This window comes from Bicyclus anynana, chromosome 5, assembly GCF_947172395.1.
Source record: "Bicyclus anynana chromosome 5, ilBicAnyn1.1, whole genome shotgun sequence".
Taxonomy (NCBI): domain Eukaryota; kingdom Metazoa; phylum Arthropoda; class Insecta; order Lepidoptera; family Nymphalidae; genus Bicyclus; species Bicyclus anynana.
The window spans coordinates 2,896,311-2,912,581 of record NC_069087.1 but is presented as its reverse complement, the minus strand read 5'-3'; the positions used below and the strand labels follow the sequence as shown (position 1 = coordinate 2,912,581).

The following is a 16,271-nucleotide window of genomic DNA, read 5'->3' as shown; positions in this document are numbered from 1 at the left end:
CCATTATATTGTGTTGAGCTAAAAGTGAGTGGAGTGTCGGTGACTTTGGTTCTCCTGCGGATCTGATTCGATCACGCAGAGATACTACGAGCAAATATATCAAATATATCAAATATAGCAAATATAGCAAATATATAAATCTGGCAAAATAGATACAATGGTCCGAGGGTCTGCAATATACACTCGTAAGTATGCCAGATGTACCGTATTTTTTGATGACCGAAAGTTTCTCAGCGTATGCTAAGCCAAATATGGAGTGGAAAGAAGATAGCTTTGGAAGTCAGCAGGTTTTTAAGGGTTTAGAGTCTAGACAGTCCATAAAGTGTCATTTTTTTTATTTTAAAGAATATTTGCCATATTTTTAATTTTAAATATGACCATTATTCCCATTCAACTAGTCGGGAAAGACTTTATTAGGAGTGGGTACGACAATAGACCAACGGGGCGGGGATTGAACCACCACCCCTCGGTGATGATGTTCTTAATCATTGGATTCGTTTCCGTTACAGAAGTAACATTATTAGGCTTACCTACAAGTAAGTTTTTGTACGTTCGTTGGCTATTTGTTATTTACTTAATTTATTTTTTACTTGTGAATACAAATAAGGATACTGGAGTTGGCATGAATATGGATTTCATATTGAATTTTTCGTGTTGCATTGCATTTAATGCATGTGCGTTGTATTAATATATCAATACTTCATCGACATTGTAACTTTGTACTCTAGCAAATGATAAGAGCAAATAAATATTTGCAATATGTAAGTACAATTATAGATACACGGTGTAATACCTACATTATATTAGCTACACCGTTTAACATCAGAATCAAACCCATAATCACTGTTGAGCACGAGTCTCCTTTGAGAATGAAAGGGGTTAGGCTGTCTAGTCCACCGTGCTGGCACAATGCGCATTGGCAGACCTAGAGAATTAAGAAAATTCTCAGGTATACAGGTTTCCTGTTTACGATGTTTTTCCTTCACCATTTAACATTTATGTATTGTATAGTTAATTAATTTAATTTCTTTAGATACGTTTTTAATATTGTTTGTAATGAAGAATTCACCCTTTTACCCTACTATAAAAAACATTAATATTGAATGCTATTACAAATACCCTGACACGTGATTTTTATATATTAGATAGTATAGTACACTCGTAGTTGCAACCTTGGCCACAATAAATGTGAATGACTACAATAGCTTGTCTTTTATACTCTCGTGTAGCCATCCGTAAAACAGGAAATGCTACAAAAACATATTTAATTTAAAATAATTATACTGTATGTATACTATACTAAACCCCGCGACATCATTCACTCGCATGTATATGAAATATGCCAAAAAATAAGTCATGTAGAAATAGTTATTTATGTATGTTTTTTGAATTGAACAATAGACAGGATGAGCGCTACAATCGCTAATTACGTGCTGTGGCATACAATACTTTTTCTACGACATGATTTAATAAAAGAATCTACAAAACTTGGTAAATAATAAGTATATAATTTTAATTGGCTTTGGGAATGGTCTCGTTGATTTTTGTATCGGCGTGGCCACTTAGATTTGATCTCGGCGTGGCTTTCTAGATTTGTCTCTTATGGAAGCCTGAATTTTTGTAGCCAATGACATGAAGATATTTAAGAAATTAAAAATAATCATTGTAGACGATTTACCCGTGTGTTAATGAACTTTACCAAACGACCTGTAGATTGAATAACTTTGTGATAAGGTTTGAGTGATGTGAGTAGATTACGAAATGGGAGCCAAAAAATACAATTTGCCAAACATGCTGTCTAACTATAATGATTCAAAAAGTCGTCTTCAGATATTTTGATTACTCGCAATGATAATATAAAAAGCATCAGTATAAAATCACAGTAAAGATAAATTACTTAAATTAGTAATAGTATCACTCAAGGAAAAAAGTCAGTGGTTAAAACTGTGATGCAATCTGAAATGATTCATAATATATTATACCCAAACCATATTTTATTTAAATCATCATCACAGTATAATACTGTGACGATGATTTAAATAAAATATGGTTTGGGTAATGTACCTACTTAGTTACTTAGTTTTGATAACTGAGCATCAACGGCAAGGAATTAGAAGTTGAACTATTTGTAGAGAAATTCAATATACACATCTTATGTATTACGGAACACTGGCTCACAAAGTCACAACTATCAGTACTTGATATTAAAAATTTTTCATTGTCAAGTGTATTCTCCAGAAAGGCTGGACATGGTGGCTCTTTAATACTTTTACTTAATAACCTAAAATACAAGGATAGAAAAGACATAGTTAGTCTTTCTGTGGAATGCATTGTTGAACTATCTTGTGTGGAGTTGGAACGAATTGTTATAGTATGCGTGTACCGACCCCCTCCTGCTGACTTTGATCAATTTGAAGAGGTAATGGAGGATGTAATGAGACGTTTGTGCACATCTTCCAAACAAATACTGATTTGTGGCGATTTTAATGTTGATATTCTAACAGAAAACTCAAAGTCTGTTAGATTTCTTAACTTATTCAAATGTTTTGATTTGACTCATGCTTTTAATGAACCTACTAGGATAACGGCTACTTCAGGGACATGTCTGGATAATATATTTTACAATTGTGTGATTGAAAAAAAGATGATAATAAATAAATTAGGCTCTGATCACAGTGGTCAAATAATAACTATTTTAAACAATAAATCCAATAGCAACCAATGGTTCAAGTATAGGCCGATAACTGAAGGTAAATTAGAGCGATTTAAAAGCATAATTTCTTCAAAAATTCCAAGTCTTTCATTTGAAAATAGTCACCCAGACAGGCTATTTGGTACGCTGTTCAAGACAATAGACAAAGAGTTTTGTAAAATTTTTAACTTTAAACGTATTAATGTTACTCAAAAATTAAAGTTTAGCGAATGGGCTACTGTAGGCATTTACAAAAGTAGAGACAGATTGTACGAGTTGTACGAGGAGAAACAGTATAATCAAACGCGAACATATTTAGAACATGTAAAAAACTATTCAAAAATTTTCAAACGTGTTTGTATTCTTGCAAAATCATTACACATCAAAGATAGAATAATAAAATCTGAAAACAAGGTACAAACAACCTGGAACATAATTAATAAAGAATCAGGCAAAATTAGACCACGTGATATGAGTTTTGAATTAATTGTCAATGATAAAAAGATAAACACCGATAACGAGATTGTTAATGCCTTTGAAGACTTTTTCCAGAATGTTCCTATCTTGTTAACAGATTCACTGGACTCTTCTGCTACGGAAGCCCAGAGGATATTAAGAGGCCATGTTAAAGAGTGCAACGTTCTTTTTGAATTTCATCATATAACTGTATCAGACATTAAAAAAACTTTTAAACTGTTAAAATTAAAAAGAACTGGAGACATGTGGGGCATGTCAGTGAAAGTAATATCTAACATCATTGATGTCATTGCTCCCCACTTAGCTATTATTTTTAATGAATGCGTGGATTTGGGTATCTTTCCGAACCTAATGAAACATGGCAAACTGTTACCACTTTTTAAATCAGGTGACAAAACTGATGTTAATAATTATAGACCAATTACAATACTGCCAACACTTAGTAAGGTTTTTGAAAAAATCATTTTAAATCAACTTTTAAGTCATTTTAATTTAAATAATTTATTTCACCCTGAACAGTATGGTTTTACTAAAGGTCGCAGTACAACTGATGCAGGTGCTAAACTTTTAAAACATATATATGATGCATGGGAAAATGCTAAGAATGCTATTGGTGTATTTTGTGATTTGTCCAAAGCATTCGATTGTGTTGACCATAACATTCTTTTACTTAAGTTAAGCCACTATGGCATAAAAAGTGTTGCACTCGATCTCATCGCCTCTTATCTTAGTGATAGAACACAAAAGGTATGCATAAATGATTCAAAGTCTCGCGGTTTTTCTAACACAATGGGCGTCCCACAGGGTTCAATTCTGGGTCCTTTTCTATTCCTAGTGTACATAAACGATTTACCACACCATGTTAGCGGCATCTGTGAGATAGTACTGTTTGCTGACGACACATCCTTAATTTTTAAGAGTGACAGAAGTAAAGATAATTCCGACGATGTAAACCGTGCCATATCGCATGTGTCGCATTGGTTCACTGTTAACAACTTACTTTTAAATGCAAAGAAAACTAAATGTATTGAGTTTTCATTACCAAATGTTATAAAATTAGATAAGTCTATAATGATCAATGGTGAAACACTAGAAATAGAGAATTCCACAGTTTTCCTGGGAGTGACCTTGGATTCTAAACTTCAGTGGGGTGCTCATATAGAAAAACTGTCAGGTAAACTCAGCTCAGCTGCTTTTGCAGTGAGAAAAATAAGACAGTTTACTGATGTTGATACAGCTAGACTTGTTTATTTTGCGTACTTTCACAGCGTAATGTCTTACGGTATTTTGTTGTGGGGCAAGGCTGCTGATATACATTCTATATTTGTACTTCAAAAAAGAGCAATTCGAGCAATATATCAACTAAAATCACGCGAGTCCCTTCGTCAAAAGTTTAAAGAAATAGGCATTTTAACAGTAGCCTGTCAGTATATATATAACAGTATAGTTTATGTGAGACAAAATATTAATTTGTACAAACGAAAAGGAGATCTAAACCCACGTCTTACTAGACACGGGCATAAGTTAGTTATTTCTGCATATCGTCTCCAAAGAGTTAAAAAATCTTTTGTGGGTTTGGGTGTACTCTTCTATAACAAGATCCCCAAGACTGTGATGGACTTGCCAATGCACAACTTTAAGCAATGTGTTAAAAAACATTTACTTAGTCAAGGTTACTACACTATTGATGAGTTCCTTAACGACAAAGGTGCATGGAGGCCATTGGATCAGCTTCCACCTTCACACAGGAAATAAAACTATAAGAAATTGTAATTTAATTGTTATCAAATGTAAATTGTAATACTGTATGACTTTTTCAAAAGAGCAACTGTTGAGTTTCTTGCCGGTATCTTCTCAGCAGAACCTGCCTTCCGAACCGGTGGTAGAATCTTTACAAATAGTCAACTGACGTGTCAAAAGTGCTTGTAAACTGAGCCTACTTGAAATAAATGAATTTTGAATTTTTTTTTTTTTTTTTTTTTTTTTCAGTAACAAGTTAAAGTTTCATTAACAAGTTTCTTGTAAAACCCCTCATGAAAAAACTACTTTTTCTATATCTATATTCATTATCTATGATAATGTAAATTCTTTAAGAGAAATAATGATTCCTTGACCACAAAAGTCTAAACAGTATATTATTTCGTTACTTTGTCTAAAGATTCCAATTTTGAACTCACGACATATTACAAACGCAATCTCTGAGCGGCCAGACTTTGGAAATAAATCGGCAGTAGGTATCGAACAACATATTATTGCAATTAAATATGCATTACAAGGTCGTGTGGTGGACATGGACATTGATATCGTCCGCGACTATACAACGGGAGGTGATTTAGTAGAACACAGATACCAAACTGAGAAAATAAGAGAAAATCAAGTATATTTTATACTAGCGGACGCCCGCGACTTCGTCCGCGTGAAACTCGATGTAAAGTAGTAGTAATCAACTACCTTTTTGTAGATATTTATAAGATCTACAACTAATTAGAACATTTTATGGTTCTATCTTTTATAGTTTAGGCAGCGTACGCAAAATAACTTTTCTGGTTGATTTTTTACACCTTGTGTCCGATAAACCCAAATATCTTACGGAACCCTATTTTTTTCCAAAATAAAATTTAGTTTACTTGTGGATAATGTAGCTTTCGAATGGTGAAAGAGTTTTTAAAATCAGCCCAGTGGTTTCTGAGCCTATTCATTACAAACAAACAAACAGACATACAAACAAAATTTTTCTCTTTATATTATTAGTATAGACTAAAGATAGGGCAATAACTCATCAAAACTGAGACGGGCAAAATGCCTATCCCGGCCCAGGCCTACCATAACCACCCGGCAATTTACTTGTATCTAAAAAAATCGTGATAATCCTACTTTAATAATTAAATCATTACTTTGTCAATAAAAGTGTGCATGCCTTCCCTCGGCGACGCCAGATACTATTATGAATCATAATATCGAATATGGGTTATGATGATAGAATAGAATAGAATAGAATATATCTTTATTTGTCCACACACGAGTAATACAATAAAATAAAATAACATACAAATAATTTATAATCATCATAACCCATATTCGGGTCACTGCTGAGCTCGAGTCTCCTCTCAGAATGAAAGGGGCTACGCCAATAGTCCACCACGCTGACCCAATATTATGATGCACAGTCTTTGTTTTTATATATGGGCTGATATATACAACGTGTCCCAAAATTCAACGATAAGCGGGCGCCAAAAGATTGACCTGCTCATGAGCACTTAAGGAAAAATAATAAAAAAAATATACCTAAATTTTTTTTTTAGTTACAAAATAAATTTTAAAATTCTTTGAAAATTTACACCTTGTATGATATTTTGAACTACCGCAGCTACAATTTCTTAAATATGCTTAAGATTTTTTTTGTATCGGAACCTAAGTAGTACTACTATTCACCACAACTCTTAAAAACACCACAATGCCCGCAGTTTTTACACAAAAAAATATCAAAATATTTTTTTTCCCTCAAATTTTTAAAGATTTTTACTTTCAGTCTACTTTGACTCATGGTCTTGCAAAAAAAAGTATGAACACCGCTATGGCAAGTTATTTTCAAAGTTGACGCAACTAATCAAGATTTCAAAATAATATAATACCCTAGGATAACTAGTCGCAAAAAAAAAATATGCGTACCATTTGTAAACAAGAACTAAATTTCTAAAATGTTTTTGCTCCTAGAAATCACTTTTACTTTATGCACAAAATGATGTGAGTCATACGTTGCAATTTCCTAGAATTTTAATGGAACGAACGATAACATTTAAAAATAAGAGAGAGAGAGAGAGAGAAAGATAGCGATAAGTATACGTTAGAGAGGGATAGACAGATGTTCTTTGTTGAATGACAATGATGCAGGTAAAGAAAATCCTGTTCCCAGCAAGTCAGTACGCTCTGCTCCTTTGTTTACTGCGCAACTTTCCGTATTCAATTGACGTGGCTCTCGTACTAACGACTTTTGGCTTTGCATTTTGGACTGGACTTAAGTGATCTGCAAACTGAACTGACCTGGCATTATTTTGGACTGTGCCTGTGTTTTGTGAATTGGACTTTTGGTGTATTTTGGACTGTTTAGCGTTATCATGCCGCAACCATACACGCCGATGGAATACGCTAACATGCATCTCATTTATGGAGAATGTCGGTGCAATGCTAACGCTGCTAGCAGATTGTATCGAGAAAGGTACCCAAACGCTCAAAGATATCCAGATTATCGGGTATTTATGAATGTGCATCAAGCGTTTTCGGAGGGTCGTTTGCCGTCAGCTAGAAGAAACGCTGGAAGACCTAGATCGGAATGCGATGAAGAAGTTCTCAATGAAATAAACATTGATTCAACTACCTCAGTGCGTGCCATAGAAGCAGCTACGGGAATCCCAAAAAGTTCAGCACATCGAATACTAAAACGTCATCGGCTACACCCATATCATTACAGACGTGTACAAACGTTACTATCACGGGACTATCCACTGCGGATCGCATTTTGCCGAGTGATGCTTCAAAAGCATCGGGAAGATCCTCAGTTCTTGGATAAAGTACTATGGTCGGATGAAACAACCTGCAAGAAAGATGGCTATTTAAATCTTCACAACCTACACAGCTGGAGCAATAAGAATCCGCACCTGATGAGAGAAGACAAATCCCAATATCAATTTAAGGTCAACTTATGGACGGGCATTTTAAATGGAAAAGTGATTGGGCCTTTTGAATTACAAGGAAACTTAGATGGGGACAGTTATTTGAACTTTTTACAAAATGATTTGCAAGAATTACTAGAAGACGTCCCCCTAAGCGACCTTCAAAATATGTGGTATCAAAATGATGGTTGCCCAGCTCACTACGCTCGTCCTGTGAGACAATACCTAGACCACGAGTATCCGGGGCGTTGGATCGGGCGACTTGGTCCTATCCTATGGCCACCCCGATCACCCGACCTAAACCCCCTGGATTTCTTTTATTGGGGTTGTCTCAAAGACAGGATCTACGCAAAACCGATTACGACATTGGACGAGCTTCGGCAAAAAATCACTCAGGCTGCGGCACATATCAATGCTAGAAGATATGCGCGAAAAATAAAACGGTCGTTTTTAAGGCGATGTCGTGCCTGTATTAATGCCGGTGGAAAACAATTCGAACATTTACTTTAATGTTGTGTAATTAAAATAACAAACACATTTTTGGAACATAGTAAAATTTATTACTAACAACAAGAACAATTAAGAAATTTGGTTCTTGTTTACAAATGGTACGCACATTTTTTTTTGTGACTAGTTATCCTAGGGTATTATACTATTTTGAAATCTTGATTAGTTGCGTCAACTTTGAAAATAACTTGCCATAGCGGTGTTCATACTTTTTTTTGCAAGACCATGAGTCAAAGTAGACTGAAAGTAAAAATCTTTAAAAATTTGAGGGAAAAAAAATATTTTGATTTTTTTTTGTGTAAAAACTGCGGGCATTGTGGTGTTTTTAAGAGTTGTGGTGAATAGTAGTACTACTTAGGTTCCGATACAAAAAAAATCTTAAGCATATTTAAGAAATTGTAGCTGCGGTAGTTCAAAATATCATACAAGGTGTAAATTTTCAAAGAATTTTAAAATTTATTTTGTAACTAAAAAAAAAATTTAGGTATATTTTTTTTATTATTTTTCCTTAAGTGCTCATGAGCAGGTCAATCTTTTGGCGCCCGCTTATCGTTGAATTTTGGGACACGTTGTATATATATATATATATATATATATATATATATATAGATATATATAAATCAGCCCAGAATTGGGTAGTCAGTTGTTGAGTCGGTTCGAAAAGAAATGTTACCGATAAGTAGGTATTAGCATTATGTTAATTAAAGTACTTGTAAGTTGCACAATTTGACGAAAGAGTACGTAATGCTGTGAGCAACACGCTAGTATGTTAATAAACTGCACTTGCGAGATCTTGAATTACTATCAGCTAACCTACCCCCATTAGACGAATATGTGCCAAGTATAACGAAGTTTCTAAAACTATACCGGATATCGACATCTTCCACAATTCCTTCTATGTCTTTAAAAACAAGTTGCATGACCATTTTAAACTCCATAATAATTAAATTGTCTCTATTATTAGTAAGATTTAGTTTAATGTTAATGTTTTTTCTTAATATTTATTCTTTTTGTTTTGTATAATCCTACCTACCTAGTAAATTAATTTAAAAATTGTGTTTAATTAAGTTAAGTTTTCTTCTTTATGCTATTGTTTTAAAATTGTATACTATTTTATTAATTTTAAATTAGGTAATAATTAATTTTGACATTTATTTCTTCCTATAAATTTGACATATTATAATTAGTTAAGTGTTGACATATAATTATATAAGTGTTATGTGCGCCTATTGTTTATATGCATATCAGAACTCTTTAATATGTGTTATCTTATGTTTTAACGTTTAATATGTGTATTGTTGGCGTGCTTTATATAAATAAATAAATAAATACTATAGATAATACTATAGATATGTTACGTGTCTCCACACCACAAAAAGTGATCCGAATTTAACTACTCCACAAGTACTAGCACAATTTTGTGTTTAATTCCATTACTATCTATTTATGTTTTTACATATCCTGAACACACAACTCGACATTGTAGACAATATTTAGGTATTATTATTTTGTATTTGTAAATAACTATTGTTTTTTCCTATTCGACTCCAATGAAATTAAGACAATTAGCCACTTTAGTTCGCCTCATTTTTGACGCGCTAGTTAAATCTTTGATGTCAGCATTTTTTAACACGCTTAGTTAATTGAAATTTTTGTCTCAATGTCTGTTTTGTTATTCAAGCATGACTTGAAAACTAATGGATAGATTTTTATACAATTTGCGTATAGATTACGCTAACCTTTGAATCAAGCTTCGTTTTATAGAAATAAAAAAAAACCCGAAAAACCAAATTTACATGCATGCAGAGCTTAAGATCGTTGACCATAAAGCCTAAGATTTACGTTTTTTTTAAAGAATGTTACTTCGCCGCTTTGGTACACCGGCGAACATTTTGCCTTAGAAGATTGGTAAAAAATTTATTTTTCTTTTATATTATCACGATACCCACGGACACAGCAATATGCTGAGTGGAGACCCTTTTAGGATCACATCATGCAAGTTGCAAGGTATTTAATTTATTGTTTTTTTTCTCTCTTTTCTTTGTATGATGTGTATTCTGAATAAACTTTTTTTTCTTTCTTTCTTTCATATTATCATCTCCATCTACTTTTATATGGGGGCATACCTGGGTTACCTAGGTCGGTGGGTATTCCCCTTTCTAGCAAGAAAGACATACGTAACACACATCCCGGTCCAGAAATCTAACCCACAACCACATGACCCGAAGACAGTAAACTAGCCAATAAACCAAAAGCGAAGTTATAAAGACGCAATATTTAAAAAAAAACTTATATTTCCAGTTCTCGGTGTTCCTGCTTCTGATCTTCATCGCGGAGCTGGCGGTCGGCATCGCCGGCTACGTGAAGCACACGGACCTGGAGACGTCGCTCATGCGCTCGCTCAACGACTCGCTCAAGCACTACAACGACGACCCCGCCGTGCGGCAGAACTTCGACATCATCCAGACTGACGTAAGCGATGAGATAAAGTTATAGCTCAAGCACAAATACTTAAAGACACCATCATCATCATCAACCCATATTCGGCTCACTGCAGAGCTCGAGTCTCCTCTCAGAACGAAAGGAGTTAGACCAATAGTCCACCACGCTGGCCTAATGCAGATTGGCAGACTGAACACACATAGAGAATTAAGAATCATCTCACACTTTTTCTTCGCTCCTTAAGACACGTGATATTTAATTTTTTTAAATGCACACAACTGAAAAGTTGGAGGTGCATGACCCGGACCGGATTCGAACCCACACTCTCCAGAATTGGAGGCAGAGGTCATATCTACTGGGCTATCAAGGCTCTCGTTTATAAAACATGGATTAGGATTTATTTACCTTAACCTCAAATTTCTTCAAAGAACTTTAACAGTGGTGAATTAAGTTTACTTTAGTTTGAAGAAAATTCGACACTCAGCGGGTGAGTGGTCCCCTGGGGGTGCCCCTGAATACAACGGGAGGTGATTTTAGTAGAACACAGATACCAACCTGAGAAAATAAGAGAAAATCAAGTATATTTTATACTAGAGATAGGGCAATAACTCATCAAAACTGAGACGGGCAAAAATGCCTATCCCCGGCCCAGGCCTACCCTAACCACATAACCCATATTCGATCATATCTACTGGGCTACCAAGGCTCTCGTTTATAAAACATGGATTAGGATTTACCTTAACCTCAAATTTCTTCAAAGAACTTTAACAGTGATGAATTAGGTTCACTTTAGTTTGAAGAAAATTGAGGTTTAAATCCTTCTTAGAATTTGGGGATAACTGTGGCGACCTTGTAGGTCGCACTCTCATAAGACTTCTAGGGATAGTTCACTCGCTGAACATCGTTTAAACTAAGAGTTCAAAAATTCGACACTCAGCGGGTGAATGGTCCCCTGGGGGTGCCCCTGCACGTTTAAGAATTTTAGAGCATAAAGCCTAAAGCAAACATGTCGTCCCACAGCTGCAATGCTGCGGCATCAACGGCTACAAGGACTGGGAGAGCAACGGCATCCCCATCCCCAACACGTGCTGCGCCGGCCAGGAGGTGGTGGACAACAAGCTGTCCAACTGCACCGTCAGCTCCCCCACACTGCACCAGAAGGGCTGCCTCGACGAGATCCTCGTGCACCTGAAGCCGCTGACCCTTCTGCTCGGCGGAGTCGGTGTGGGCATCGCTTTTGTACAGGTAACTTGACGCATTTCTATCCGTTTATGCCTCAGACCAATGGGGATGATGACTAGGTTTGAATATATTGATTTTTATGATAAATTCGGGTAAATAAGGTCTTGTTAGACTAATTTATACATAAAAAGCAAAGATTGTCTGGATATTTGCAAAGTAAGTAAGAAATTTCAAAATCTTTTATCGTAATTAGATGTAAATTCATACAGTTTTAGCTTCTTTACATTAAATGTGACATTTTTTAATATTTGAACTATAAACATACGTTTCCGGTACGATGTCATGTAGAAACCGAAAGTCGTGTAGAATTTCATCCTACTCTAATTTCGGCGGTTTCACCAGTGTAGTTCCCGTTCCAGTGAGAATACGGGGATAATAAATAAGACACTCACAAATAACGCGGCTTTCTGATGGTAAAAGAATTTTCAAATACGGTTCTGTACATCCTGAGATCCGCTACAATACCATAAATTATTACCTCTTTATCATATTACTATAGAATTATAGATTACTAGATGACGCCGCGCGGTTTCACCCGTGTGGATCCCGTTCCCGTAGGAATACGGAGACAAAATATAGCCTATAGCCTTCGTCGATAAATAGGCTGTCTAACACTGAAAGAATTTTTCAAATCGGACCAGTAGTTCCTGAGATTAGCGCGTTCAAAGAAACCATCTCTTCAGCTTTATAATTAAGTATAGATAATATATTGAATATTATACATTATAATATTGAACAATTCTTGTATTAATTTGATTTTATTTTGTAATTTGTATTGAAAAGATTGTTCTAAAACTATTTTTGTCTTTTCAGTTGCTCGGTGTCATATTCGCGTGCTGTCTCGCTCGCTCCATCCGCAGCCAATACGAAACTGTCTAAATCGATTTGAACTCATCCGTCTATTTTTAATTTCATCTTTTTAGTTTATCCACAGAATAGAGAATGATACAGAATGAGTCTTTAAAGCCGCGCAGCCGGAAACCCATAAAAAACAAATCACGCGTGATGTTTGTATTTTTCTGGTTTTCCGCATAATGTTTCTACTCTATCTACTATAAAGAAACTTTTTTTCATATATATCTATCTATCATAATTAATTATCAAATTAATATCTTAATAGACTATTAATCAACAACTATCTATAAAAAATACTCAGTCTTATTATTTTTAGTTTTCGAACATTTTTTTAAATATCAAAAAACATAGACCCCATTTTTCTTGACGCTTTGTGTCATCATGACTCGTGTATGTATTGTTTTTTAAGTATTTATTTGGAATGGCTTAATCACTGCCGTTTTCCGTGCGCTCTATCTGCCTATTATTCTTTAATCTGTGAGTTTATCATACAATTTATGTTATACACATTGGGCAAATATCGACTCAAGAGTAACAAAAAATACCTTTTGAAAAAAATTATAACTAATTTTGGTAATGCGAAAAAAAAAGTGATTAAAAAAAAATGATTAAAAAAAAAGTACGATATAAAATTAAGACTTGAACTTTTAAATCCTTTTGAAACTTATTACTTTTTTATATTTAAACAAATATAATTACAAGTTTTAAGTTATTTTCACTTGAGTCGATGTGTTTGTTCTTCTGTAGTTAAGTGAAAGTGGAGATATTTTGTTATATTTTTTTAGTTGTCACATTTTTTTTTCCATTCTTACAGTAAGTTAATGTTAATTTAAAATTAATTATACATGTCGATATATTGAAACATTTCTTACATTTACAAATTAATTGTCGTATTTACTATTATAGATTTTCTCTTATTGTAGTTATACATTTCATCCATACATTTAGCGTGAGGTAAGCTTGCCAACTGCCCGGATTTCTAGAAACTATCAAAATTAACCGACTACCTTCAAATTTGAGTGCCTCTATCGTGTTCCTCAACTTCTTTCTCCGACAAATGCAACTTGTTTCCTAAAATCATTAAGAGCGCGCAGCGCGTCGGTACGATATGGATAAAATCGAACGAAGCGCAAACGAGACGCCGAATTATGACTTTCACGTGAGTGAAGAGCACGGAGCGATTGACGCGCGACGCAAATTTTATGACGTGAGCGCCAAAACCATTTTTACCTAATTGCAAGTAAATTAAACAACATTACGAAAAACAAAATGGCCATGTTCAAGATATATACCTAATTTTCTATACAAAACAAAAATTTAAGATAATAAGTTTGCTTTTCCTGAGATTGAAAGCAAAATGTGAGCAAAACATGTATTTATCAAAAAAAAAAATAAACTATCGAGAAAAGTTTTACAAATTGTGTATTTTGTATAGTCATAACGTAGCTAACACTTTGAAATATCATTTACCCAAATATCAGGCTCCTAACTTTTCCAGAATCTGAGATCCAGAACCATTTGTAACCACCAAATTACATATTGCACACTCTTTATTTACCCTTTTTCGTACAGAGTAAAAAACGAATCTAAAATATATTTAAAGAAAGAAATGTAAACAAAAGTTTCACCAATACCAAGTAAATTATATGGGAATATTAAAAAGTGCTAATTTGAATGAACTATTCTTTAACATTACAATATAACTTGGTCCGGAACGTTGGCAACACTTGTAGAAAAGTAAAGTCACAAGATGATGTGCTCAGCCTAGAAGACTGATTTTTCGAATAGAATGGTTGCAAAAATGCCAAAATCATACAAACACATGCACTTTTCATATTAAATTCATTCATGTCAGCCACTGACGATCAAGTAATATCACATTCCTGCAGCGCTAACGGCTTGACTATCTATAAAACTGATCTGATTTATCAGACTGCTTGATTGACTGATAGATCAGTTTATTGGACATTAGCGCTGCAGGCATGTGAGATTACTTGATCGTCGATGGCTGACATTATATAGTTTAGAATAATGTCAAATATATTTATATTCGTCTATTTATGTAGGAATGACTCACGTTTGTCTCTATAATATTTGATAAAGTACATTGTAGTATTAGTTAAAAGTGATTATCTTCAAAAACAAATAAATTTTCAACTGTGTGTATCTTTATATTGCCGCATACAAATCGGGCCACCAAAAAACATATGTAAAGTTCTTTTCATGAAAGAAGTCCCCCAGACGCGGCGCTAATGTCATTTGTGTAAAGCGCTGTCAATTTTAGTTTTAGTCGCGGGACTTTTTTCATGTAACGGACTCAATGTTAAGTATCAGTTAGTCCTACCGTTGGTTTTGTCACTTTCAAAAACTTGTGAATAAGCTATCCGACGTTAAGGGTGTTGAAACAGACGAATTAAATTTATTGTTTATGTGGTGAAACTGGCCATATTACATACTCTTGATTCTGGATAAAGATGCCATTATATTATTGTTGAAAAATGAAAATATTGCAAAAAAAAAAATGGAACTAAGTCTTCCATTTCCTCGATTAGCATGATTTTTATATTTTAGTCAGGTTAAAATCGATACACTAAACGGTCCTAGCATACTTTTATTTGTAACATAACTTTATAAGACTAGTGTGGGCCTTCAATTTTAATTGTACAGTTTTATCTAAACAAGTTCTCAGTTCAAAACTGAGAGTCTGTAGCCCGCATTAGAAACGAAACCGCAGAAGTGCGGTGTATGCATACGTTTATGTAAAGCCCAATAAGTATGCAACAAACTCTCAAAATATGTTTAAAGCATAATAACATCTTCATTTATAACCCGATAAGTATGTGGCAAACAATCTATTGTTTTAGTATAATAGTATAGTATTTTACTAAATGTTTCTTGTAGTATTTATTTACATTTATAATAAATCTGTATATTATGGTGATATCATGTTTTTCTTTTAATAATCTTATCACGCCAAGTAGGTAATAGAGATTAGACAACCGCAGACCCAAATACCTTAATCCGTTCTGTATATATGCCGGAAGCAATAAATAATTAGATAAAAGCATTAGTAGGTTTGGCTACTTGACGGATTTAAGGTGATGATAAATATTTAATTAGGAGGCATATGCTCAGGCCTGAGCATACATTTAGAACCTTGTTTTTCTAAACCGAAGGTTGCCTGGAAGAAATCGTAACTTAGCGATAAGGCCGATAAAAGCTTTTGTAAGCACGTACCATCAGGTGAGATCGTGGTCAAACGCGAGCTTAATACGTGTGGGACTCTGCGACTTTTTTTTTTTTTTATTCTTTACAAGTTAGCCCTTGACTACAATCTCATCTGATGGTAAATGATGCAGTCTAAGATGGAAGCGGGCTAACTTGTT

General features: G+C 34.3%; 1 protein-coding gene across 2 annotated transcripts in view; it reads left to right on the top strand.

Moving 5' to 3' along the window:
* Positions 1-15,826, top strand: part of LOC112048504 (CD63 antigen) — a 29,775-nt gene extending 13,949 nt beyond the window's left edge. For both annotated transcript variants that reach the window (XM_024086037.2, XM_024086038.2), the window contains exons 4-6: positions 10,648-10,818; positions 11,809-12,033; positions 12,844-15,826. In XM_024086037.2, the coding sequence (XP_023941805.1) occupies positions 10,648-10,818; positions 11,809-12,033; positions 12,844-12,909 (462 nt within the window). In that variant the 3' untranslated portion in view covers positions 12,910-15,826. The remainder of the gene's footprint in view (positions 1-10,647; positions 10,819-11,808; positions 12,034-12,843) is intronic.
* The last annotated feature ends 445 nt before the right edge of the window (positions 15,827-16,271 follow it).